Below are 27472 nucleotides of genomic sequence, written 5' to 3'. Positions count from 1 at the left end.
TGTCACAGCTGGATAAAATACGGAGCAGCTCGTCTTCCAGTTACGCTATTCAGGTCATGTACGTCGTGCAACCGAGATAAGTTTTTCATAGGCTCATACGGGAAAATTATAAGTCAGCAGTTCCTGAAAAACAAAAGAGGTCTTTAAACCATGACTCTATGTTTTGACGGGTTTCTGTCTACTTTAAGAACCTAGAAACAGAGACCAAGCAAACTGTGACTTCCTCAAGGTGTCTGACAACATAATTCGCCCCTCCTAAACAGAGAGGAGAGATTTGTTCTACAAAGGCCTTTGTTCCTCAGGATAAACAAAACAACGCAACATTTCGTAATAAACCTGTGGTACAACATATAATTCTCTTTATTAGGATTCCCGCGTGAAGGAAGTCGTTTTTCCTCGAAACCTATTTTGACTGGCTTGCAGATTATCCAGTGCTGTTCCACTTATCCACGTAAGAAGATTTCACAGTAGTTATCACGCACACCAAACACCTTTAACAGAATCCATACCATATATGTTATGCAATGCAGCGTACCTGGATTCAAGTATGTTTTGTACGCCAGTCCAATTGTTCGCAACCCGTCGCTTGCCATTGGTTCAATCACCTCTCGCACAAGAGCTTCCTGGTGTGACTGAGTGAACGGTTGTGGTTCTCCATTCTTGTCCAAAATAAATGTACACCTGTGGAACATTGGGTGAAAAGATGAGGAACCGATGAAGGTATTCGTTCTAGAAAAGGCCGTGACTATAACAATAGATGAACGTACTCCGCATGATAAATCGAACTCAAGACGAGGATGTTTATGGTACGAAAATGCAGATGCCCCAATGTTCAGCAGAGACAGTTTTAGCCCCAGTCCTCGCGGTGAATTTTCCTGCACTTATAAAAAAATAAAGCCTAAAAGACACCAATTCACATATCAACTAATTTTTACGGAGGATTTTGCCAGATCTCTCGTTTATGATATTCTTCAACTGTGCTGCACAAAGTACGCCTCATGTAACAGTTGGTACGTTATTTGCAGAATATTTTCAACAACGAAAGAACTCACAAGTTTTCTGAAAACTCACCGACAAATTCTCCGGCTCAAACAAGTGTATTTGTTGAGATCTGTTTATTTTGGGTTAAATTAGAACGTACGTTCGACGGAAACCCGGGACTGTGCCTATTTGATAAGACCTGAGAAGGTTAACTCTTGTGAATAATTATCTTTATGAAAATAAAGATAGTGTTGCGATCAAAATTCATTTGTTTCTCACCGGATAGGATCTGTTTTCATCTTCGATTCTACAAAACGAAATTATTTCAGCCAGGGGGAGATTTTTCCATGTGATGTCAAACACAGAGAAGAATGGACAGCCTCTCTTGGCCTAGATAATTCACGTTGCATCTGGAAAAGTGTCAGAAGTATTGCAACGTTTGTCGACCTCATCATAAAGGCTTCTTTAAGTGAAATGGAACCACCAGAAAAGAAGGTTAATTACAATTCAAAATAGTCCACGGATCACAATGACTGCCAGGATGATATCATTTTGAAGAAATCACCTACAGCATATGAGCAATAGTTCAAGTAATTGGGATAAAAGTGTTAACCTTGGTTCACATAGCACATTGCTTATTTTCGCTTCGGTGACTCGAGTTTGAGGCTCCGAGTGGGCGCATTCGAAACGACTGCGGGTCTCAATCTTGAAAATCGCGCCATCGTATGACAAGTCAACTGAGTAAAAAGCAAACAATCGTGTCAACTAAAACATTAGGCGGCCTGTGCGCAGCACATTCAGTTGTAGAATATCACAAACAAGAGATTTAGTCGAGTCTCTTCTGAAAACCAAATTGATTTGCAGACGAGTGTATTTCTCAAAAACAGTCCAATTTGGTTTGAAGTAGAACATGAAGTTGACGGAAACTCGGGGACTGCGCCTACCTGATGAGCCCCAAGAAGGGCGAAGCCGGTCTAAGTGGACTATCAAAGAGTTTTCAGCAACCTTGTGAGTAGTTTCCTTTATCAAACTATCACTTATTTTACCTAGTGGAATTTATCCTATCAGTTTACGTTCTTCATTGCCCATTTGTAGCGCGAAATTGAAAATTTCTTCCCACTATGCAAATTATGATTTTTTTCCACTTGCCTGGGAGTTGCAAAATTATATGTCAAGGGACATTTGGCTCAGTATGAAACCAGACAAACTCTAATTTCATGAGGTAGTCAACATGGTGTCATCCGTCGGAACGATCTTAGATAAAAGGAAATTGGTAGTTTGCTCAAAGAAATGCCTACCAGCAGCAAACATACCCGCTGTACTACACTTCAATGGTCCTATAACACATATATGAACACAACGGCAATTCCAGGGTTTCGTTGGATCATTTTCATGATTGAGGCATAAACGAATGAGGTTATTAGATTTAAAGCAGAAATAGATTGAACAGGTGTTCTTTAAATTGCTAACTTTTAGTACTATCATGAATCATCACAACTTCTTCTGACGTAATCCGGATCGAAATTTTTCATGCAGGTCTCCCATACACACAACCAAGCGCTGCTCTATAAGCAGATTAAGATTGTGCTCTGTTGATTTAGGTTCAATGTTTACTCGAAGTATGACAGCAAACCGGAAACCTTAACTCTCAGACAGCAGGCAAACCCACAAGAACGCCATATCCCGGAAATTTTCTAGGGAGAACAGAGCAAGACGAATGGATCCAAGCACAACAACCTATCAAAACACATTATCATCTGACAGTAAAACACATCCGAGGGAATGGAAAAAGTTGTAGGGGTTGTTTGCCTGAATCAGGTTTTATTTGGGTTTTAATTGGATCAATTGAACAGACTGCATAGACGTTTCCCCCTCGCCTTTCTGCCAGCTGGATTGTTTACTACCGAAAGAACCTCACTGTTTCGATAAACTTTCCATGAGTTAGGGTTGAATCTACACACTCAGCAAGCTGTGGTAGTAGGTAACGGTCTGAAATCAGTGTCTCATTTTGTGCAAAGCTTCACTCAACACACTTATAGCAGAAATTGCCTAGCGTGAATGCCTAAGTCGCGATATCGTCTGAACAAAGTGGAATTCGTCTTAAAATTACAAGGATAATCTAGGTATGTGGAACAGAGTATCATGGGGTTAGTTCTCTGCGCTGTCATATCACACCCAATTCACGTAGTTGAATGCAATCTTTCGTGTACGTATGGTACTCTTAGCCTGACATTTATCTCCGAATGATTTGATAAGATATGGTGCATGCTGTGAAGTGATCACTGGATATTCATTTTTGACATTACCTTAGTGATGGATGACCCGTAAACTGACTTTGTGTCTAAAACATTGACCAAAACATTGACAGTCATAAGTGAATACCATTACTTCTTGCTTACGTCATCCGTTTGTTATGTGGACCAATGAGTACAGGTTCATTTTATCCAACAAAATGTCTACTTTGCTAACTTTTTCAGACCAACGTACCCAAAGTCTGGAAGTAAAAACACATAAAACACAAAACGATCAAGAAATCCATCTTTTGTTTAACACTCAGACGTGCATGATGGCTTTTGTTCTAGGCAGTTGCATTTTAAAAATGTTCAGCGGAGCTTTTGGGAAACAATATTAAATACACAACTACCATTGAGGAACGGTGTCAGGATTTTCTTCTTTTCTGAGGTGAAGAATGAGTAAGATGTTGGAGGTTTTTGTTGAATCCCAGAAATGGAAGTACCACTCACTTTTTTAACACCATTTCTGACGCTCCCTTCGTGAACACTGTGATGCCAGGGCGACTTGGCTCCAAATCTTTTATTATTGTACTCATAGATTTTCTCACAGAATTGAAAGTGTAAACTTTCAATAGCGATTCTTGTGGCCATTTCTCTCGAATATCCTCGTAGTTCACACCAAGGTGGCGGACAAATCCAAGTAGAGCACATTCGGTTTTGTTACCCAGCTGTTGTGGCAATTCACTGGACTTTGCCGGGACCTGGCATTAGAATATATATTAATAAGGACTGCAATAACTGATCATCCCTGAAAAAGACTAGGATTCTCAAGAAATAGCTTTTCGTTGGCACTAGAAGTGAGGGTCAATAGAAAAGTGTATCATGTTTTCCTTTGCGTCAGATGCCTGAGGTCTAAAACGTTCAGATATTTATCGAAAACAGATAAACACATATTAAGTTAATTCCAAGTGAAGTGCCCGTTCATCTGCCAAGGCTGGTTTGTTTGCAAAAAGCAGTCGTATCCTTTCGACCTTACCTTTACTTCACTTCTCGCATGAGTAAGAAGAATTTGGATCTGCGGGTACTGTTGTGGTAGACAAAAGTTAACTCATGTCCGTAGGAGAAAAGAAGTGATCAAAATCCACTAATAAGGGAGGTCGAGTTACATTTTAAGGTTGTTGCATCTGAAAGCAAATTTTGAAAGCAAACCAGAACAAATTGTCACTGACAGGTTAGTTTTGGTGAAAAGCTCCACATGGCCTAGTCTTTTCTGTTCCACTACTTTAGTCTATCTATGCTTGTTGGCGGTGCGATTTGATATAATGAAGTAAAACTTCATCCAGAAGTTTTCCGTTTTCACCTAAAGCATCCTCCATAAGAAGACGTAGGGATTCCCCAGAACCATCTGGTTCGTGTAAACCTTTGTGTTGAGATGTGCTGGCCCATTGTCAATAGGGGTCAGCTACGGTTATTTGTGAACTAGACTGATGTGAATTTATAAACCAGTGATCTCTAGCCGGGTAAGTACGGAAAGTTAAGCACTACTGTAGCCTGCTTTCAAAGAAGTCGACTAGATCTGCTGGACGCCATAACATTGCAACCTAATAGTAAGTCACAGATTCATTATGGGTGCAATTAAGTGAGAAACTATGCAAAAACCACAGAATAATATGTGGCTTATTTGCACAGGTTAAAAAGTGTCTGAATTTACCAAACAAAACCAATGAACACTACAGCTGAGGCAATTAAGTCGGATATTCTTTTATGGATCGAAACAGAACTAGAATGAACTGCAATGCTGGTGATTTGGCTTAGCTGTTTTTATGTGTACCATCGGCGAGTGTACGTAGAAAATATCTTATTGAAGTGGACTTGGGATGCTTGAAAGTAGACTCTAAACAAAATAATCCTGAATAAATCCTCGTCAAAAAGTTTATCATACAAGCCATTTTTTACAACTTTAGCCTGTTCATAGACACCGGAATTTTCCGACGAAAATTTACTCCGTCACTTCCAACCAGTCGGTGACCACCAAATAGAGTGCGATTTCGCAAAGAGGATAAGGGGAAATGATATGTTTTAAATGAAAAACAAGGCGAAAAAATTGCTTACACCTTTACAACTAACGAAAAAAATAGCTGTCGACTCACTGCGATACGTGATGTGTAGCTACTGTTGATTGCCACACTGTGCACAAGACGATGTCCAACACGGTGATGCAGATCATTGAGGCGAGGGAGTTCCGCCTCACGTTGCGTAAATCGCCCACCCAGATAGCACTGTACAACCGTCATGCGATTCGTTGTCAGAGTTCCAGTTTTGTCCGAACAAATAGCTGTTGCGTTTCCCATTGTTTCGCATGCGTCCAAATGACGGACCAAATTATTGTCCTGGATTAGGAAGAGTAAGGGTTTGCAAGTGACACTGATGGGATGAAGTGTGCAAAACTGCATAAAACTGGAAATGCTAACTGACGGATGGTAATTTTGCACACGTTTATCCACCTCCGAGCAATAAGGTTGTGTGATGCGCAAACATGTTTCCGTAAAATATTTCGATGCATCCCCAGAGTTTCTATCTGAACTCAGTATCTATTCTCACCGTTTATGGCGAAAGGGTAACTTGAAGCAAATACAAGAAAATCAGGTCAGGTTTTAAAAATACCCCGTTCATTGAACTAGATCACGATAACCAAATCAGTGGAAAAAGGACCCACTAAGAGAAAACATTTAATTTTGTCGCGTACCTAACGAAACTCAAGCGGAGCTTACGGAATTTGGCCGAAAAACCGGTTACCTTTTAGGTACGAGTGGTTTTTGCAAATGGGATAAGAGCATACCTACACATGCTGAAGCACATGTGCATTCCGGATGCTATGCGTGGGCCGCACTATTTACTTTGTTATTCGAGCAGCAACAGACGAAGCTTAAGCGATCTGTTCGTGCCACCGCTGTTCTAAAAGTTCTTTGCTTCTCTTGTGAGACTGCTTGCTTTTTTTCACTCACCCAGTTGCTAGGACTTCAGCTTTGAGACAAGTAGGCACTACGTACATATCATAAAGAAGTGCCAGCCAGACTTACCAGTTTTCCCCCTTGATTAGCAATGTTTAATTGGGAAGTGTGTTGAGACCCCCTTTGTCGTAGTAATTGGCTGTCTGCAGTAATATTCCAAGTCACTGATGACATTCGTGGTCATATGCGCACAAAATAACTGCATTATTTTGCGGGAGCACTGCAAATCATCCGTAATGTCTATGTTTGAACAATTGCTATTGTACTAAACAGTTCTTGGGTTCGTACTTTTTGGGCGTCAAGAAATACTAAAAACTTTGGACAGTGCAAATACCTGTCGGTCTTAAATTTGCACAATCCCGGTAGAAAAACGTGAGCTAATGGATATAGGAAAAAAGATTTCTGACATGAAAAGAGCCAATATTTAGGCAACATTGAGTAATGACATCTTCAAGAGACCTAGCACTAAAAATACAGCGAAGCGAAATGTTCTTCCGTTGAGTCACTTTGAAACCGCAAAATCAAAGAACCGTTTTTATAATACGGGTTTGTCAAACAGTTCTTTAGTAGTTTATTCCATTACCCGTAGGTGTGCGGCAAAATATTCTCGTCCTGTGAACGTTTAAACAGATTTAGTGCAGAGAATTGAAGGAGGAAGGCACAAACGTCCAATGCCTCCTTCCAAGTGTGCATTACCCACATTTACAAATACGTTTTAAAACTATTTTTGTACACCTCCGAGAACATAAGATTTGATATACGGAATATGCTGCGGACCATCAAGAAAAAAATGTTTCCATAAACAATTTCTTGCGCATTATTTCACTCTATAGCTGGAGAAAATCTCGGTGGATTTTTCAGAAAATATGCACAAGAAAACTGTTGTTCAGACTTAAAATCTAAGCGTGACTGTGGGAACCGACTTTTAAGTGTGACTTAACAAGCCTAGATTAGAGACAGGCGCATAAATTAGATGTTCGTTTACTTGATAGAATGTTGTGCACATCTACCCAGGATAACTTTATTGAAGTTTTGTCGCCAAACAGTTGCATTTTCAGTTGAAAAATATGAATCCCAAGGAGTAAAACTTGCCAAAGTTTGATAAGGCAGAGAATGCCATTAACCATTAACAAGTTGTTCCGCTGCTGGGCGAGTTGCTCGCACAGCTTGGGGATTTCGTCGTAGACGTCTCCTTTCCTATTGAGGAGCCGTCCCCAGCGCATTGTTGTGAAGTTGAGCGGAGCTGTGCGCAGAAGACTGAGCTGACTAGCGGTATGCATGATTTCTATACGTGGTCTCGAGAGTTGTGTGACCTTTACTTACGAATGGCTGCACCGGTAAAAAACTTTTTTGACTGTGTAAACCCTTAGTGTTCTCTTGTCCGATCCCCACAGAAATCAGAGCGTCACCTCTGTTTTCTCAAGTTATAAACTTGATCAGCTTAGGTCTGCGTGTTAGACTGTCATCCACTCCGTTTGACACCTGGATGCGTTCGGCTGAATGAGTTTTTAGTCTCCTGCCCACAGAGGAGCATCGACCAGCTCACTATCTCAGGTGGTAAAGTTTATTATATAGAAAGATGGCATCAGAAATCCCCTTGTGCGTTTGAACCTCCAAGATCCACAGTATTACATATTAAAATGGTTGCTTTCCAATTCTTCTTGAATGGCCACTTTCTGTTCTGCGGTTGGTGCGCGCAGGACAGCATAATCCTGAATTGTGGACCGCGTGACCTCCAATGTCTTCGGTTGGATACACTGCAAGATATGGCTTCTAACCGATGTCAGTGGCGATCTTGCTGTCAGTTTCGATCCAGATTGTCCGAATGGGTGTTTGGAGGAGTAGGAACCTTAGAATGATTGAAGTAGGTTGCACCAGTTCCCTTCTTTGTTCATCTTTATCCACAATAAGGCTTTGTACGGCAGCAAAGCATAAGTGCTTTACATTGATATCATGCTGTCCATGATGATGATGGACACAGCTTTCTTTTGGTTTGTTTGGTATAAGTGTAGTTGCATTCATTGCAGTGCATATAGTGGGCGATATTGTTTTATTTTAGTTGTATTGTTTTATCTTTTAGTCAGTGAATTAATATTCTCGGGGTAGCATCCAATTTATGTGGCACCGGAATTTCATACAACTGTAATATTCTGACAGGTAGTTGAAGCACATCCTTGATTAAGAGCAACACAATTTATCCAATTGTCTCTAGTTGTTCTTCTTGTCGTTTTGATGTGTGTTTTATTAAGTTTTATGATAACATTCTTCTTTTTCTCGTTGCTTTGTAATTTTTGGTATGATTGGCGTTCTTCATCGCTGTTCCCAATTCAGTCTTTCTGCATTGTCCACCTCGTCTATTGAATAGGCTGTCAATACAACTTCTTGTGTGATTCTTCGGGTGGTTGTGGTGCTGGCCTCATTGATGATGTCTATGAGTTTTCTTGCATTCAGTCGGTGGGCTTCTTAACCAGTCTTGATACTGGTGATCCCGGGGTACTCCTTTCGTTTGTTGACATCAAGTCCACTAACCTTAAGACATACAGTCATGTATTGAACCCACAGTCTCATAAAGCTTTCCGGTTCCATGGTTTCTATTTGTTGACCTATTAGCGAAGGAGGTTCGTCATCCCTTCTCTGATAGGCTTGTGTTTACCCAATTAGTGCGGGCCAGTGACATTCCCAGTACTGTTGAAGAACCGTCTAGAAATGTTGGCATTGTGTTCAAGTCCAGAAATCCGATGATACAACACTATTCAAAGGTGTTCTGTCACTTTATACACAGGAGCTCCTGAGTTATAGGAGAAGGGTACATCTCCGCGGAACCTAGAAAATCTCACAGTTCTGCGATGCTGGTATCATCCTCCTTTGTATTTTACCTTTCTTGATCAGTTATCGTGCATCAAACTTGCAGTCTTCCGTGTTATGTGGGCTAATAGCTGTTTGTAGTTGGGTTCATCAAGGATGATAGTAAGCTATTCCGAGTCTTGTAAAAGTATTACAATGAGGTTCCTTCGTTTTGTAGTTTTCTCAGTATTTCTTATGTGCCATTGGAGTTACCACTGAAAAAGATACTGGTCAAGCGTGTTAACGAAACACATTTGATAGCCTATCAACTCGTAAGAATTTTCTAGGCGGTCCCAGTAATTTATATGAGTGAGTCAACGATTTAGAAGTTGCGGAAATTGATTGATATGACCACTTTACCTGCGCTGAGAGGGTGGTTGGATAGTTGTTTTTTAATGAACACCCGCTGCTAATCCAATCATTCTTTTTGAAGAGATCGCCAAAGTTTACGTTAAGCATATCATTAGAAGTTGTGGTCCCTGATCTACCACAAAACTAATCTGCACGACTGATTAGTGGTTAGGAAAACAGATATCGAAATGAGGTTGGCTAGAATGCTGGACAAGAATGTCTTATGGTCAAACCTTTGATATTTTTACCTTTTGTAGGCTTAGCTGTTCTAATTTGAGTGAGTTGTTGAGTTAGAGCTTTCTCACTGTACAAAACAATTATGACATCACCGTTTGGGTGGTGTGAAATGGAAGAATAATTAAGAAACAACAAGCGGCTAAATACCTCTTTCTGACAGCTCTATCACTTAGATCGACTAGATTTACACTTTGAAAGGATTTGGCGTACTTGCTGAATGTATGCGCATCTATGGCATGGACATGTTAACCTGAGCGATGCACACCCATTCCATTGAGTAAACATCGTGTTGCATAGCGCCTGATGTCATTCACTCTGTGATCAGATGCTGGACGGAATCCCAGCCTCAGATTTTTGTAATGATTGTAATGAATTTGTCGGTTTTTCACATTGTGCACTTCTGTTATGGTTATTCAATTAGTAATTAAATGTTTTACAAGGGCACAGAATATGCCGTCAAGTTTGAAGGTTTTCCAATGAAATTTTGTTCGCTCATGGACGAAGCGTAACGCTATTCTTTTGAAGTATCCCAAGAAAAATACTATTTTACTTGGTAGACTTTTTAACTTTATCTAAGCCAAAAGAATTGGTGTCTACAAGCAATAACAAAAGCAAAGACGGTAGGGATGGATGAGTGAACATACAATTACTGGTCCGTCGGATTTGCATGCGGCCATAAAAAACCAAGCTTCGTGAGTAATTTTGATTTTCTGCGAGTGGTCATAGTAAAAGACTAGACTAGATGATACGGTAAAGTTTAGGTTGGATTACAGTTAATCGATGAATCAGGTTTTTGTTTTTTTCAACCAGTCTAATCAATCTTAGAGTGTGCTGAAAGATTGCTTTTGTGAATGAAATTGTGATGAGATATTTAGATAACCTTACTTAAGTTAAAGCTCAAAAAATGACATTTTGGCATGTTAAAAGAGTTTACATATGTGACACGAACTATCAGATCCAAGTGATTGTCAAAATTGTGAGATAAGCTCACAATTGACAAGAAAAATCAGAACCAGTTACAGTGGACTACGTTGCCTGTTTTGGGGTTCACAAAAAATAAATAGACAAACAGGATTGGTGAATAACTGCATGGGAGTCTGAGAATGCGTACAACCGCGCCGCAGGACTTTGTTACAGCATTGTCAGTGATGTGAGTGTGCACGTGATGCGCAAGCCTCTAAAAAACCGAAAGTCACTGTGTTATAGATCTGTGCCTCACCGACAAGCTACAGTTGTGTTCTATTCGGATAAAAAGGAGAGGAGCTATTGCGTTTCAACCACTTACACCTTCGATCGCCTACGAAATAATATTCTTGGCTTCTATGTGTACAGCTTCAGGGCGTCCTGATTAAAGGTTACTTTCCCTTCCCTGATAGCAAATTTGTGAATGGTTATTGGATAAGGGGAAAGAATTTCCCAAGTAAAAGTTCTAGAAATAATCAAATTCTGACCGTTTTTTTGATGGACCAGATATTATTACTTCTATGTTCAAAGAGGTTAAAAACAAAAATTAATTAATCATAGTTTAGAAATTCAAATAAAGTACAGGCACTACAGCACCGCACTTCCTGTACTGAAAAGAATAGTATTCGGAAGTCACTTTTACGTGCCTTGATGAAGATTATCTATCCATGAGAATTTGGTGCTTTACCATATTGCAAATTGTGCCGAAAAATTTGCTAAACACATAAAAACAGAAACGTAGTAATCAAACTCGGCTCAGTGATATGTTGTTTTTTATCAAATACACAGCCAGCTGTACACCCCCTTTCCACGTTCTCAAGAATTATTTCTGTACTTTTCAACAAATAGTGCGATCATGCTATTTTTGTACTAGAATTCACTGAAATCAAAAATCAAAGTCGTCTGAGAATTCCTAGACGAGTGCATTTCGACAACGCAGGGAAACGTATGATATGATATCATATCCTACTGAAAACCCAAAAAAACGTGAAATGCGGAGTCATAAGTCTGACAATGTGAATGATATAGACTTGCTTGAAAATTATTGGATTCGAGAATAACGACGAAGAAAGAGTGAACTGGGAACAACATTCTCACGTTAGAATTGCCCATGGTGGTCTTTTCTGCTGTACTGGATGACATTATATCAGTGTTCGTCTGTCTTCTAGTATATGCTAAATTAGTGAACAGTTAATCAGTATCACTTGAATTAATTATATTATTTTGACTAATCAAGAAAAATTCGGAAACAGCTGTTCCCTACAGGCCTCTTTCTAGTGTATATAACAATAACAAGCACAAAAGCCCCAACTCGCATTTAGCCTGTCATGTTTTTCAGATGCGTTTTCAAAAGATCGTCGCCCTGATAATATTAGCTTGCACATATCCTCCCATACTTATCATTCATCTGGACTAACTGTGACATCGATGAACAAAAATAGGCTGAAGCTCCCTGCAAAAACACGTTGACACACTCCGCACCAAATATCCATTGTCGCGATGATCAGACCGTGCATTAGTTATTCGACATATCCTACGAGCCGGCCCATCCTTTTCTAGAAGTAAGTTACCGAAAACTACTGAACTTGAAGCATCACTTTGTCGTCTATTGTTTACTTGCGCTCAGTGTCTGTTCGACCGACCATATTTTCGCTTCTCAGGATGGCTGTGGTTTATTACCCAGCAGGCGCTCGCTTATTTTCGCACATTCGTCAACATCGTATTCGAGTTGGTCGAAAATTTACTGTTGAAGTTAGCTGCTGCCGACCCTCGTGTTTTCCCTGCTGTTCAGCAGCACATGACAAAATACACGAGGCAGCGCATGGTTGATTTAAGTTTGGGTTTGAAAAGTCCCCAGCTTATTGTTTACAATGACTGGCGGAAATGATATCGTCAAAATGTCTGACAATATTGATAAATTTCGGTGGGCGAGCATAACCTTCAGCTAGTGATCTGTTCCTATTAGGATTTTTTGTTGCTGTTTAGGAAAACGCATGAGGCAGAGCTTGTTGGGGGCAAGATGAGTCTTTAAGCAAATACCCATTAATTTTAGTACTCCGGCCTTAAGTCTTCCGCGAAAGACCAGTAAATCTCACCGCTGTCAGTTTTCCAAAAAATAGGTATTGGTAACCCTACCATTGAGTTATTCGGTTTCAAATAAACGGGTATTTATTATTCATTCTGCATTTGTCACAATACTAAATATTGCTCAAACGCTGAGTGCACATTAAATATGTTCTGTTTTCAGAACGCGGTTGTTAGTCCAGGACATAGAAGATTGTTTGAAATGAACACCCTAGACCACACCAGGTGGAACAGAACAGAAAGTCCGTTTTGTTACGAAATCCGTATTTAACTGTATTCGAATAGTGTTGAGCAACGCTAATTGCCATCAAATCAAAGGTTCACTTAGAACTATTCAAGCATTCTGACAGTTGCGGTTCACTATGGGTACTTTAGTGTTCCTTTGTCATTACAGGGTCATTTCAAGATCCCGGCAGACCAGTTAGCAGCCTATCATCTCCATTTTTATCATTCGTTCGAAACTGGATGCACTGTCGAACGCTTTTCCTCTCCTACATATGAACAACAGACTTATAATGCTACAGATTTTTGTTAAATACCTTTGACTTTTTTCGCTCTCTTTTATACAAATGAGGTTATTCTATATCCTCTAATCCCAAGTATGTTTTTTTATGAACTATGCTTGATTCTGTTGCATGGTGAATATCAAATATCCTACCACCGAACGGAAAGTCAAACGATAGCACTGCACTGTTTCCGTCTAGTTACTGTTTTAAAGGAAAAGATAAAATCTACAGGACGGGAGCAAACAGTTTCATATTCCAACGTATGACGCGCTTAATGTATCCTGGCTTTAATTATGTAGGAAAGCAAACCTCTTTGTGGTCGACGATGTAGTGGAACAGTGCATTGTCGCGGTGTTTATATGCAGCCTAACTTGATGGTTGAAGATCTAATCTGAGTCAAATGTGAAAGGCAGAACTATCGTGACATTTTCTCTACGATAGTCACTCATTCATTCGAATAAAATGGTGTCTTGTCCTGGAGATTGTTTTGAAAGATAGCCTACAGTAGGAAACTTTTCTCACGGTGTTTTCATGAGGATCCCCTACCATGTTTGTGTACCACATTTAAACTTATCTGCCTCAAATCCACCAAGTTATTATGTAAACGACGATGCAAAAGTGAGACTAGAACATCAGCTAGGTTAAAATAATTCAAGATTGTCAAACGTCACAGACAAGCTGACATTCCATACCTATCTTTTTGGCTGCATTACCCTTAGTTTGATTTTCCTCTCTAAGACTCACTTCAACAGTAATCTTCCAGATTGAAGCAATGTGTGGCAAGACAAGAGTATGCCTTTGTTGGATACATTGAGTTTGTTAGTTGATATAAAGTTTTCCACGAGCATCACCTGATTCTTCTCGGTGGTCAACTCCCTGGCTCGACAATACACAAGTCCACCCACCGGAAGGTATAAAAAGATAACTCCAAACCAAAATCATATTTCGTCTACTCCAAACTAGTAGCCAAGCAAATTATGTAAGAATTTCGTTCAAAGACTCAAGCTGTAACAAAGTTGACTGGTATCCATGTTTCCAGCTGTAAAGTATGCGAAGATCGTTTAGACATGCCCTCATGAGCAACACCTTCGGGTTCGGCTATTCATGATCTGTGCAGTTTCATTGCTATACACGAGTACGCTTAACTAACTGAAGCCGAAGGCTCCGACCGTTATGAATAAAAAGCCAAACCCTTTCCGTGGTGGGAATTGAATCCAAATTATGCGAAACTACTCTTTGGAGGGTGCTGAGATTTTTGTTCGTCTAATATTCGTCCTTCCTCCAATAGAGGAGGACATTGCGTGCTGCTCGTTCCGTTACTTCCTGGCTGATGTACATAATTATTTTGGTTGGTAGTTAGTTGATATAAAGTTTTCCACGAGCATCACCTGATTCTTCTCGGTGGTCAACTCCCTGGCTCGACAATACACAAGTCCACCCACCGGAAGGTATAAAAAGATAACTCCAAACCAAAATCATATTTCGTCTACTCCAAACTAGTAGCCAAGCAAATTATGTAAGAATTTCGTTCAAAGACTCAAGCTGTAACAAAGTTGACTGGTATCCATGTTTCCAGCTGTAAAGTATGCGAAGATCGTTTAGACATGCCCTCATGAGCAACACCTTCGGGTTCGGCTATTCATGATCTGTGCAGTTTCATTGCTATACACGAGTACGCTTAACTAACTGAAGCCGAAGGCTCCGACCGTTATGAATAAAAAGCCAAACCCTTTCCGTGGTGGGAATTGAATCCAAATTATGCGAAACTACTCTTTGGAGGGTGCTGAGATTTTTGTTCGTCTAATATTCGTCCTTCCTCCAATAGAGGAGGACATTGCGTGCTGCTCGTTCCGTTACTTCCTGGCTGATGTACATAATTATTTTGGTATGTATATATATATATATATCTTTGGTGAAATAATTGCCTTAGTCTTATATTTCACTTGTGCTCCAATAGCAAAAGCGTAGAAAGATGTGGGATCAATCTGAAGACCCAGTGTATCACGGTCATTTGGTTAAAGATTGTGCTCATACAGAATGTCAGCTCCTTCAAAAAGTTATATTTGTAAATCAACTTGAGTGAACTGAATGGTCCACTCGACAAGTTTTATGGTGGTTCTCATTCTCCACTCAGGATTGCGATATATACCCTTCATTTATATTGGGTTTGCTTCAATAATATCAAGTATGAAAAAAAACTGAAGTATGTTAAACTGTGAGATTGTTAGTGAGAAATATCATGATGGGGTAAGTGTGTCCACTCTTTGATTTGGCTTATTTTGGAAATTACAGCATTATTGGTTTCATGGAGGAACGTATCCCTTAAAGCTTGGTCTTGTAATATAAGCAGCCGGAAACATTGTCACTGGGCTGTTCTACCAAGTCACTTCGGTTTTTCTTTGAAAACTATTAAAAGGGACAGTTTAAACTGAACACACACCAGAGGTCATTTCTGCAAATAAAACCAACAAGGGTTTGCGTCTCACCACGGAAACAACAGAGATCAATGCCGGAAATAAAAATACCATTGGTTTCCTAAACTCGGGGTTTGTGATCCTCGCGCAACAACTTTTCCTAAGATCGGCTAGTCTCATTAAAATTCCAAAAAAACACTGTCCCTAGCGCGAGTATTATTAGAATCCGTTATAAGCTGTATCTAGTCTTTTATTCCAGATTAAGCACCGCATTGCACATACCAGAAAAGTCGCTCAAAAAAGTAAAGTTGTAGTAGAATTGTGCGTGACACCCTGTTATAAAAGATGGTGCTGGTTAGCTTTTAGGTTCAGACAGATGTGTGTTAACCCGAATCCCAGTGGGAGAACGCATAGAGCCAGTAATTTAAAAAAAGTATGTGGAAGATCTTCGCTAACTATTGGGTTCTTAATACAAATCGATCAACTCTTCTTTGCAATACGTCTTCCATAACCAGGGAAAATACAACTGAAACGTTTCGAAAAAAGGGCTCTACCATTGGCAGTGACAGCTAGGTATAGAACCATCTTTCATTCGTTCGTGTTCTCTATAACTTCAGTCTGAAAGTGAAGAACTGCCAACCTGAAATGTGAATGTGAATCGAATATTCAAATGGGAAAAATGCAGTTTTTCATGTGTGCGTACTGACAACGTCGTCGGTGGGTGCAACTCAGGGAGAGGAGATTCACAGTGAGTTCGACGTGCAGTAGCTAATCCAATGATTGATGCAGCCGTCTATGCCACAAAGGGAGAACAATTTGACAGGTGGCTGAATTTCGAAGGTCCCTGCATAACCACCATAAACGGAAGGATAAATGAACCCACAGTGGACTAGTTAAGATCACAGAAGGAGATTCAATGTGTATAATCCCAGACATCCAACTGGTTTCTGTTGCGAAAATAGCTCAGTAATTGTGACTGAATGAACAAACGATGGGTAGATAAAGTGGCATTTGGCAGACTTGGAAACAGACGTTTGCTGGAAAAATGGGTAAATTATTCTCTGACATGATATACGCGGATGAACTTTCCAAAATTGTCTGATGGTGATTACCGAAGATTAAGCCAGAATTGGCATGCGGACAGAGTTGGTCGGCAATTCCAAATTTGTTTCACCTACTCAGCGCAGAAAAGTTTTACTAAATAGAGATGACTTATGATAAAGACGTCAGCCGCTTGAATTTTACAGACGTAGACCGAACCTTATATACATCTATATAAATATATATGTTAAATTCTTACTCGCGACCAAAAGTTGCGAAATTTTTTGAAGTGCACTGCGACGACCAGTTCAACGTGGTCAGAAAGATACGTAAAACCCAAAGAATCCGCAAGTGATGAATAGTCTTATTATGACAGTCTAAAGATAAATTACTACTTTCTACTACGCTGTGAATTTTTTTGAAGCCCACCAGAATTTTCATATATATGGAGGTAGCGATGCCTTCTGCAACGTAAGGACGGGTCAGAAATTATCGGTACATTCCCCCTCACAATATTAACCCTTTGTCATAAATTGAATGCGATCACCGCCGAAAAAACTAAGAGTAGAGCACTACGAAAGCCTCTTTAGAGCTGGGACTACAAAGGCCACTTTGGAAATATGAAACGGTTGCATATGGCAGTGGCAGATTACGTAGTAAATAACGACAACAATACATAGGTAGTCAGTCAACCTGTTGTATATGGTTTGCTGGGGATATTTGGCAGAACTGCCAGCACGTAACAATTGTGCCCCCATTCAAGTGGTAAGAAATACAATGGACAGTGAACGAATGGCGTCGTATCAATTTATTTTGACTGGCCAGGAAAAACTGGGATGCTCTACCAGAGAATCAAGGAGATATTGTGTAAAATTAAGTTAAATTTAGCCTGTATCCTGTATTTGCGGAGGCATATCGGTACTTTCTGAATGATTCCCGATGAAATTTCAAATACCTACTAGTCAGTGAATACGGCAAACTCAGAGGTAGTGTGTTGCGTCATTAACAGATGGGTTTTGTTGATGCAACAGTAAGGAGAAATTTGGCGTCTAGAGACGACGAAACGTTTTTAGTGTTGCTTTTGACCCGTTTGCCATAAACTAGCCTCCTTGAGCTTGCGAAAACTTGCTAGAGTGGAGGTAAATGGTAGTAGGGTAATGCAATGCCCCGATTTTTACCTCGGAGGTATTCTAGTCTGCAATCACACAATCGACCAGCATATAGGACATCATGTGATATTCGAAAGACTTCTGAAGGTATACGTGACTACCACCATCTAAAACAGCGATTAATTTGGTTCATATGGTCTGAACACTTATAGATTAGAAAAACGATAAATGGTTCGCGGATGTCATATCCTCCGTCCCCTTGGTTGATTTTACCGGCAGGGAATGTAGAAGACTATGTGCAGACATTGGGCACAGCCGATTTGGAATAGTCACGTTTTCTAGAAGGTGATAATGTGCATGATTAAGACCATTCGCTCCTAGAAGGACATATTTAGAATCATATCTTTTTGCTTACGCGGACACAGTTTGAAGACGAAGATGGGCTTTTTCACCACCAGAACGAGTACGAACATATAGAGTACACGGAAACCTGCGAATCATTACGATGGAATTCTCAAATTGTAGCTCCTTCCGCAACGTTGGTATTTTAATATTTAGGTTTTGGCAACCGCAGCTGAGGTCGTCAGGTAAGGGACACATTTCAAGTTATTTGCTATAATATGTAGTAATAGGCGTACAAGGTATATAATGGTCGTTCTAGAGTGCAAGTTTTTATGTATCTTGTTACTAAACTCACTCTGTCTGCACGACGATCTTCATGAATCCTGTCTAGATCGAATCAGCACTGCATGAAATGCTTAAAGCAATTTATTGCACGTTAGTTTGATGTCCGAAATGTAAATTCAGGTCGCTTCATCATGAAACTATGAAACTATGTATTTCGGGACAAAATTCAATCTTTCCACAGTGAACAGGCAAATCACGGAGAAAAGTGGTAGCTATACGTGATATAAAAATCATGCTGTTCAGATCACGATAAATATGGTGTTGCGAGCTAGGCTAATGTGAGCATGTGGAGCACACACGCTTACTAAATGACGAAAATCGGACAATTCATTTATGCCGATCGTAGTAAATACTTAACGCTGATACACCTTGATTATGAGCCCCATGTCTAACAAACGTTTTGCACATGCACTGTTGGATTTTCATTACCATGCTACTTATCTGAATTCTCTGGAATAACTGACCGTCTATAGACGATATTAGTGAGTCAGAAAGGTGATCCGAGCCAAGTACTCTACCCCTAATTTCATTAGTGCATAAGATGTATCCACCCTCCCCCAAGGACGAAATTGTCATACGTGCTTCAGAAATGGACACAAGGGTTATCGAAGCGGAATAGGGAAACATCACGGACCAAGATATCGGTGTTCGTTAGTTCCGGTTTTCTATGCGCTTAAACAGTTTTTATGCTCCTAGTTTGGACTATTCACTGAGATCATCGCCGAATGAACTGGTCGCACTCATTTGATATCTTTGTTGGAATATTTCAGAAAGCGCTTGCATAATCGCATTCCGTAATGCTCAGTGGCAGACTAAAAGGCTAATGTGGTGTGTGCTGATAATGAGCAGAAATTCTATTGAAAATAGTAATCTACATAGGCACTAGCGCAGCAACCAGAGATTTGCGTTATGGTGCCGAAGACATAGCAGTGAATCCAGACACCGTTGTATTGCGTTAACATTGGTTATGACCGGTATAACAGGTAAAACATCTGCGTCTCTTCAAATAAGGCCTTTATTTCTAAATAATAATGACCGGGAGACCGAACACACCGGATCTCCAGCGACTGTGACCGCCTTAGTACTGACCGCATTGGACTGATTAGCAACGAGCGAACACATTAATCCGCCGTCGAACTTCGGTGGATTAAGTAAGTTTACTACATCCACTGTAGCCTTCACAAGTTACCAGATGACTGAACCTCTTATGGTGATAAAAGTGGTTGAGTGCCGACTGCTATACAGATTCAGCTGGCTAACCACACGTGTGTGTCTACGATAAGTCGCAGGACTTGTGGGGGTCACCAGATGCTCCTTCGCATACACCGATGTGCTCGACTGCTCAGTTGTACCGGGTTGCGATGAAAATTATGAAGCACCAATTAAGCATAAGGGCGTATCTAAAACTGTTCCTTTCTTTTCATCCTCGAAGGGCTCTTTTCGCACAACCACGTGAAGGTTGGAAGAGAGCCAGAGGGGGTCAAACAATGACTAAGCAGCGAAGTATGAAAGCCATTACCAGCAAACTCAGCTGCGCTGGTCACTGCCGTCTTCCTGGATGGGGACCACGAGACGGGCCAAACCAATGGCTAGAGACATTGTCAGACATGGTCCAGTCGCGCCCTCGATAACGCTTGTGCATCCAAGCTATTTCCTTCAACGCATAGCTCCCTTTCCAACCCCCCCAGCTGACAACCCACTGAGAGGGCTGGATAACGCTTGGGATCCAAGCTATTTCCTTCAACGCATAGCTCCCTTTCCAACCCCCCCAGCTGACAACCCACTGAGAGGGCTGGATTTATGCACCAATTTATCAGCTCCCGCTTGCAATGCGCATCTACCTACCCCTCCCCCCACAAATCATCGTTGAACGAAACTGTGGCAGCTACAGCCACTGTAAGACGAGCACGCAGTTATTACAGCTCACAATGATGATGATGATGCTATCTTAATATTTTGGGTACAGGATGTTCAGGTTGATGCACGTGCTGGTTGTTGATTAGGTGGCTGTTGATTTGTTCTCAGAGATTTACAGTTGCAATTGATCCACATGCTGCTTAGCTCAAACAGTTTGTGGTGGTACGCACTCCGCGCAAGTTTCCACCAGCTTAAGGAATCTTGAGTTCTCCAGGTTTGCTAGCGCATGTAGAATTAACAACACTGTAAAACAGACCCAGGGCTTCACCAGTCCTCGTAAATGTTGTTTCACGTAAATGATGTTCCTTGTCCTATCCTTTCGTTTAGTGATACGATCACAAACCAGCAGACTTTAATTGAAAATGGAGCAGGGAGAATACTGAGACCACTTAAAAAGCCCACGTTATTTCATTTTGTAAAATGCCTATGATTTCCAGAATGTTGAGTCACAAACCAGGGCCAAGATGTTTCAAAATATGTGTAACGGTTTAACCAGTATCTGGTACTTTGTTGTGTTTGTCTCTGACTGTACCTAGCATTTGACTTGGTCAAAATTTTTTACGTCAATAATGTTTTCGGTACAGAAAGGCAAAACATTTTTCTCCTCATTAACAAGAACCTGTTAAGTGGATCAGGAATATGGTGAATGTCTTGAACTACTAGCTTCTTATGACCCCCACAGGAACTGAGATGAGCAAAAATATTTTTATCTTTTCTCAAGTGGATCTGAGTCAAACTATTTTTGTGTAAACACAAAAACAACAGACTAATCCGGGATTTTTAATGTCACTCTTAAGTAATGCGTTTTCAGTACGACGCATTTGATTACCAAATTGTTCTCATAGCTGCCTGGAGAAGAACGCTGAAATTACAAAAACGAAAAGCCATCAAATATTGTTTCTATTGATCAGTGGAAACGCTAATCAAATTGCCAAGCAAGTAAAAAAGGAATATCCTTATTACCTTCATCATTAGCTTGCCAGCCCCTCCAATTTTAGATAACTACGTCATCGGTTATTCAGCCAGAATTGTAGCTGTCTTACCTAGTTGCTAGCTAATTATTCTACCAACAAGAAGATATCATTTTTTATAATTTCAGTTCAAAAGTTACCGATTTAGGCGTCGCTGCTAGCTGGCGTCTAAAACTATGTGCGTTAAATAAAGAAAATTTGAACAATTGAAAGTTGATGTGCTGATAAAACATTGACGCGCCTGCTGCCATCAGCAGCTAGAAGGATTTTGATTGTGGCACTTTATTAAGTTGACAAGCCCGGTCCTAAAACCATTTTCAAAGAATCAGGAAGAGCAGCTTATGTGAACTACAATCGAAGTGAAGGTTTGATCAAATAAGCACAGCATTTCCACAGTTGTGAATAAACCGACGCTACCGACAAGCCTGAGCTGCTAAATCAGTGCATGTATAGAAAGTACAATGTTGTTATAGGAGCAAAATAAGAGAGGATAACTGCCCTTGTTTATTTTTTCCGAATTAAGCAAAATAGATAAGCATGTCAGTCCGATGGGAGACAATTTGGCTGACAGAACATACCCATTTTTTAGGTTTTGTCGCTGTATAAATGGTTTTTCAAGCTGCAAGGTATCTGAAAAGATTTTCAGGCTAGTTCTATTTAAGTAAGAATTTATGGCGTTATATACTGTGAGTTGAGTCTCCAGGACCCGTGATTCACAAGGAGTGTTTATCAAAAGTTTGACAGTGGAAATGTAGGTCTCATGAAGATGCACTATTCAATGAAGGGTGATAAATAAAAAGCGATGGCATTAGGTATCCAGTAACAAATAACTCACTCGCATCATTTTCTTCACTGAATAGGCAAGGGATATGGTGACAGCCAACGGAAGTCCCTCTGGCACAGCGACAACGAGAACCGTAACACCGATGATCACGAAGCGGACAAACTGGTGTAGGTGGCGCCCAGTATCCCATGGTTCTTTGTCAAAATAGAATGTCTGTACGGAAAACTTGATGATCAGAATGATCACTGTGAGTGTCGCGACCACCGTGCCTGCAATCGAAAGCATGGTTCTGTTTTACTCTGTTATATATAAGATTTTGTGACACTGCTGGAAGATTAAAAACTTACTAGGGTAAATGACCCATCTGATTTAAAGATGTGATCATATTCCAGAACGGTGTGGGACACGAGGGTTTTCCTGTTTAACGAGACACATCAAGTGGACATGGAGGGATGAAATACTCGACCATATAGATAGCAGCTACATGAGCCCACTAGTTCCCGCAGTTGAGTTCGTTAATTTCACTTGTGATTCTTGGTTCGCTATGACTATGAATAACGATCAAACGAACTACTTTCTCGTCAACGCTGTTAAGCACTAGGAACATAGTGGTTATTGCCGTAAATTGCTAAATCTAGGGAGTCCTACCGAGGATATGGTATACATGGCCCATACAAAAATTGTATTATGTTGGCACATGAGAGCCAGTAACGACTTTGCGCTTTTCTCAAGTATATCTGCCCTAAAGACGGTTAAACAGCTCAGGCAACTTACCAAGCTGACCAATTAGACTGGCCAAACGGGTGAGCTTGGCCTGCAATACTGAATATTTTTTCTTTTTTCTTTTTTTGGGTTTTGCACCAGCATCCAGGTCGGCTGCTTCATCCGTATCCGGGGATAATTCGTTATCATCACCACCAGCACCATTCTCACGAGCAAGGTTTCCGTGTTGATGATTTTCTATATGATCTCCCGTTGCTGTGAGTCGCCCCATTTCCACATCTGCATTTAGGAACAATTTATCGAATTTCATGAGCAAGCTTGTTTGTCGGACGAAAGGTTTACGAAAGCATACAACTAGAAATAATGAGTGCAAAAGCAGAGAAGGCTTATTCAGGTGTTTAAAAAGTCCACACAGAATATTTGTAAAACCTAATGAATTTCATTCACCGAGTTTCGTGTTAGTAAGGAAGACCAATTCCGCCACTGGGTGATTGTGTACGGGTTAATCAGCAAGTCTTCGTTCGCCACTAGTAACCCATCATTCGTAACTCACCACACGTTGATTTGTTTCAGCATGCCCAACGGGGCTGCGTGTTCGCAGAGTAGTATATTGTTGGAGCATACACACGAGTAGGAACTTTACGACAGCTTAAAATATTTCCACTGCTCACTACACATCGCAGTACTCAACCGCACAAATGAGTGCCTTCGAAGTTCCAAACCGCAATCTTTGGTTTGAGGCATATAAGAGAAACCATGTTTATACCTTATCCGGTTTTTCTATGTACCTGATTCAACTGTGAGACAGGTCTAATAATCTTCTTCAATGTATTTGAAAAGATTTTCATTTCACGGTTGATGCGTACAGGTTTTCTCCTAAAACCAGAAATTACTAGGTCTTGTATATTACAGGCACGGTTGTTGGCTAGGCCCTGAAGGTGTTGAGACAATGATTACATTGATAATATACCCTTCGTTCGAATTTCTGGACTACTTGATCACTATGGTGCGTTTTCAGTTGCAGAGCGTCCTGAGCCGTCAACATCGGCAAGCCGTTGCCTAAGGGCACGAAATGCAATGGAACAAGTACTGAGGATCTCCAAATGTTGTCATTTTGATTTTAAACCACCTTCCACATTTTGTCTCAAGGTTTCAAACTGTTTAGGTACCAGCTATTCATACTCGTGGGGTCACTCGTTACTGCAATTTTACAAATCTGATCCACTGAACGTGAAAACGTCATTATCCATGCTGCATGTCCGCTACCAACAGCTGAAATAAAATGTGAGCGAACTGAGAAGTAAACGTGCATCCAATGAAACATTTCATCATTCTGGCCTATTATCGTTTCTTTTTCAGAGATAGATGGCTGAAGAGGGGCATTCATAACTACAGTGCTAGTAGACTACTACTCTGGGAAACCGTACCACCAAGACACCAATTCAGCAGACCTTAATGGATCATCAGCGTGTAGACAAGGAGGAACCAAAACGTCTTGCACACTTTGGCAACCTATCAACTAATTTTAAATACCATCGTCGCACTTATCAAATCAAGTCAAATCATGACTAACTACAGTAAGCCGCATGGGTGTATTCTGAGCTCCCTAGTAGTGCTGACTGACAGACTCACCAAGCCGGACGCAACCGGTTCCAACTGCTAGACTATTTTTATCTTTCTTTCTAAGCCCCGGCTTCGTACACAACAAATTATGATGAGTTTAGCCTGCAAATTTTCCAGAAGGAAATTGTGTTAGCCATTGTTGTTCGGAACAAGTTGAATACTTCGTAGCATTAGTTAACCGTGAGAGTGTCATGAGTACGTTATGTGTGAATTTCATGAGTGGAATGGAGTTTTCGCATTTGCTATGGGTTTCACCTATTCACTTGTCCCCACCAGACGAAATTATGAATGTTTATGAATTATGAAATTATGAAATTATGAAATTATGAATATTTCGTGTGGTGTTCAGTAATGTCTTCTCACTTGAACCCCAGAATTCTTTTTTACATTCACTTTGGTATACCGTGTTGTATAATTTTTAACTCCGTTCACTGCTGCTTGATTATTGTGCACTTCATTTGCAACTTATTTCATTTCTGCAAACAACCGACATAACAATGTCGATATTTCGGAACTAACGATCAGCACTAGTTAAATGCTGACTACCCACCTCTGATGAGTCCCAGGAGTGATGCAGACCACCAGGCCATGATTAACATATAGTGTGGTCTTCTACCCTGATTTGACAACGACATGACAATCTGATGTATGTGTTTGTCTACCTAAAACTGTCTTCAGCTCTTCATCCACCAATTTTATTCCTTTGGTAAATAGCTTGGTCTATTCCATCAGCTGGTTGAACCTGCGATTAAATGGCATTGAATGTGGTATCACTCATTTTATGGGAGTAGATCCTTTGTCACATTCCTTCAGACATACAAATCGCACATACTTAAAATCCGCCCACATCAACAATGCCACCTAAAGTGCTCCATTGGGCAATTCATTGAGCTTCTAAGCTTCACAGTCAATCAGGCAGCAGTAAGGGAATCCGCAGTCAGAACAATTCTTAAACTGCCGGGAAGTTCCTTACTGCCAGCGCGGGTGAACCCAGGCAAAACTTTCTGTTTGGTACTTGAGAGATATGTTAAACTGTGCAGCTCAGCAGGACTTAACGGCAGGACCATGGGTTGTGTGTGTGGCTGCATTCGTTTGTTTTTTGAATACCTGTTCCCATGTGCTGATGGTTCAAGTTACAGGCCATCGGAAATACGTCCAGCTCGCTGTCTCTCTGAACTACTGGGCTATTCCTAATTTGACGAAGAAATTATGATTATTTCGGAAGCGCTGGTCGAGATCTTCCAAAAATAACTAGATAAACAGATTCACCGAATCTGGCAGCAGCTACCGGATGGAGAACAGTTGACCACATCACTTCCGGTCTTACTGACAGTGCGCGAGTTACTTGATGCGATGGGTTCTCTAACTTTTGCAATCCAAAGAACAGGCTGTTGGTGTTCACTAGGAGAATTTATAATAAAAGGGAGCTTCATTTATGTAAACCAAAGTACTGATCAAAAGCTTATGCATTTTATGGAAGTCACCATAATACCATTTCGGGAATATCCATTTGGTTTGCTATTTTGCACATTACATTCATTTAATACATGCATCATTAATATCTGCGGCAGCCGAAGGCAAAAAAGTGCTATAGTATTGCGATCTATCTTTTCGTCCCCCTCGTTAAATTGAACGAGCAAATTCACTGTTTTGCTAATACTCCGGGCGCATTCAAAATGTAGTTGCACTAAATAAATATTTTATAGGTTACTACCAGTTTCTACAGGGGATAAAAATTGAACTTTAGTTTGATGTTTTTGAATAGTTAACGGATATTACATCTTGGCTTGGAAATTATATCTGAAACAGTTCACCAGGTAAATTGCATCTCCAAAATCTAACCGACAAAACTAGTGAAATAGTTGCTCAAATCACCACGTTGTGAAAAGTCGGTGGGAACCATGTCTCTATAATTTTCATGTTAGCTGAAGTCATAACAGAACTTTGTAGCCTGCTAAATTCGCAGTAAATATTGTTCTATAATATAGTGGAGGATTGTAATTTCGGACCACCAAAGAAAAGCAAACAGGGGAGTTCACTTCGCTATGACCCAGAGAACTTGACTTTGGGTTCAGAAAAGGTCTTCTCGTCATATGATGTTCCAAGTAATCAATCTCAGCTCTTCGTTGGCGGACATAAACCTCAAGTCAGTTGTATAGGAAACAACCAAGTGTCTTCCCCATGTGAACCAAAGAGACTAGAAATGAAATAAAACACCTAACCAATCAGGGGAGTGTCCCAACCCAACTACTTTGAAATCTGAGCAGACCATGAAATGTATGATGAACATGCTTCTCCTTGATGGTGAATAAAATTCCTGATTAGCTTCGCTTTAGTATAAAAGCGTCGTAATTTACGAAATACGTTTAACGCACGGCATGCAATCTAGCAGAAAGACCTCTAAGCGTTACCCACGAATATCTACTCGTACGGGCTTGACGCTTATGTCTGTTCCACAATCAAGAAGTTCAAACCATTTTTATATGAATCTTCAGATTATAACGTTCGGCACATTGCCTGCCTCTAGTGTGGTTTGACGGTATTCAGGGGCGGAGATTTTGTTGATAATTGGTTCAACACAAGCTGGTTACTACCAAGACGATGAATACCTAAGTGAGCACTCTCAATTGGGGCTCGGTTGGAAAAAATGTTTGAATCTCCAGTTCACACCACAACCCAAAATATCAGCACAAAAAGATATCAGACGAAATACTGTGGGTTCAAGAGATGGTTCAGTGGATTTAAAACACTTTTATAAAATTACGTGTTACGTTTCCCATAAACCTTTAGAATATACGTCATTTCAGACACGCCGGATTATGCCAGCTTGAGATGAATATACTTCCCTTCAACTGTCACTCTACACATTTTGTTCAATCTCTTCTGCACAACCCACTAACCATCCAGCAAACACACGCACACAGGTTGGGAACGGCTAATTTATTCATTTTTCCAATTCAGCTCACGGGGGCAACAAAGTTGTTCGCCCGC

At 40.5% G+C, this 27472-nt stretch overlaps 1 protein-coding gene across 1 annotated transcript in view; it reads right to left on the bottom strand.

Moving 5' to 3' along the window:
- Nucleotides 1–27472, bottom strand: part of T265_15552 (hypothetical protein) — a gene marked incomplete at both ends in the record, with an annotated part of 71098 nt that overhangs the window by 28865 nt on the left and 14761 nt on the right. The window contains 5 exons of the mRNA XM_009178585.1: nt 536–681; nt 3726–3976; nt 5366–5605; nt 22187–22404; nt 22910–23212. Of these exons, the coding sequence (XP_009176849.1) occupies nt 536–681; nt 3726–3976; nt 5366–5605; nt 22187–22404; nt 22910–23212 (1158 nt within the window). The remainder of the gene's footprint in view (nt 1–535; nt 682–3725; nt 3977–5365; nt 5606–22186; nt 22405–22909; nt 23213–27472) is intronic.

This window comes from Opisthorchis viverrini, assembly GCF_000715545.1.
Source record: "Opisthorchis viverrini unplaced genomic scaffold opera_v5_610, whole genome shotgun sequence".
Taxonomy (NCBI): domain Eukaryota; kingdom Metazoa; phylum Platyhelminthes; class Trematoda; order Opisthorchiida; family Opisthorchiidae; genus Opisthorchis; species Opisthorchis viverrini.
Note: the sequence above shows the minus strand (reverse complement) of the source record. Positions and strands in the feature narration are given on the sequence as shown.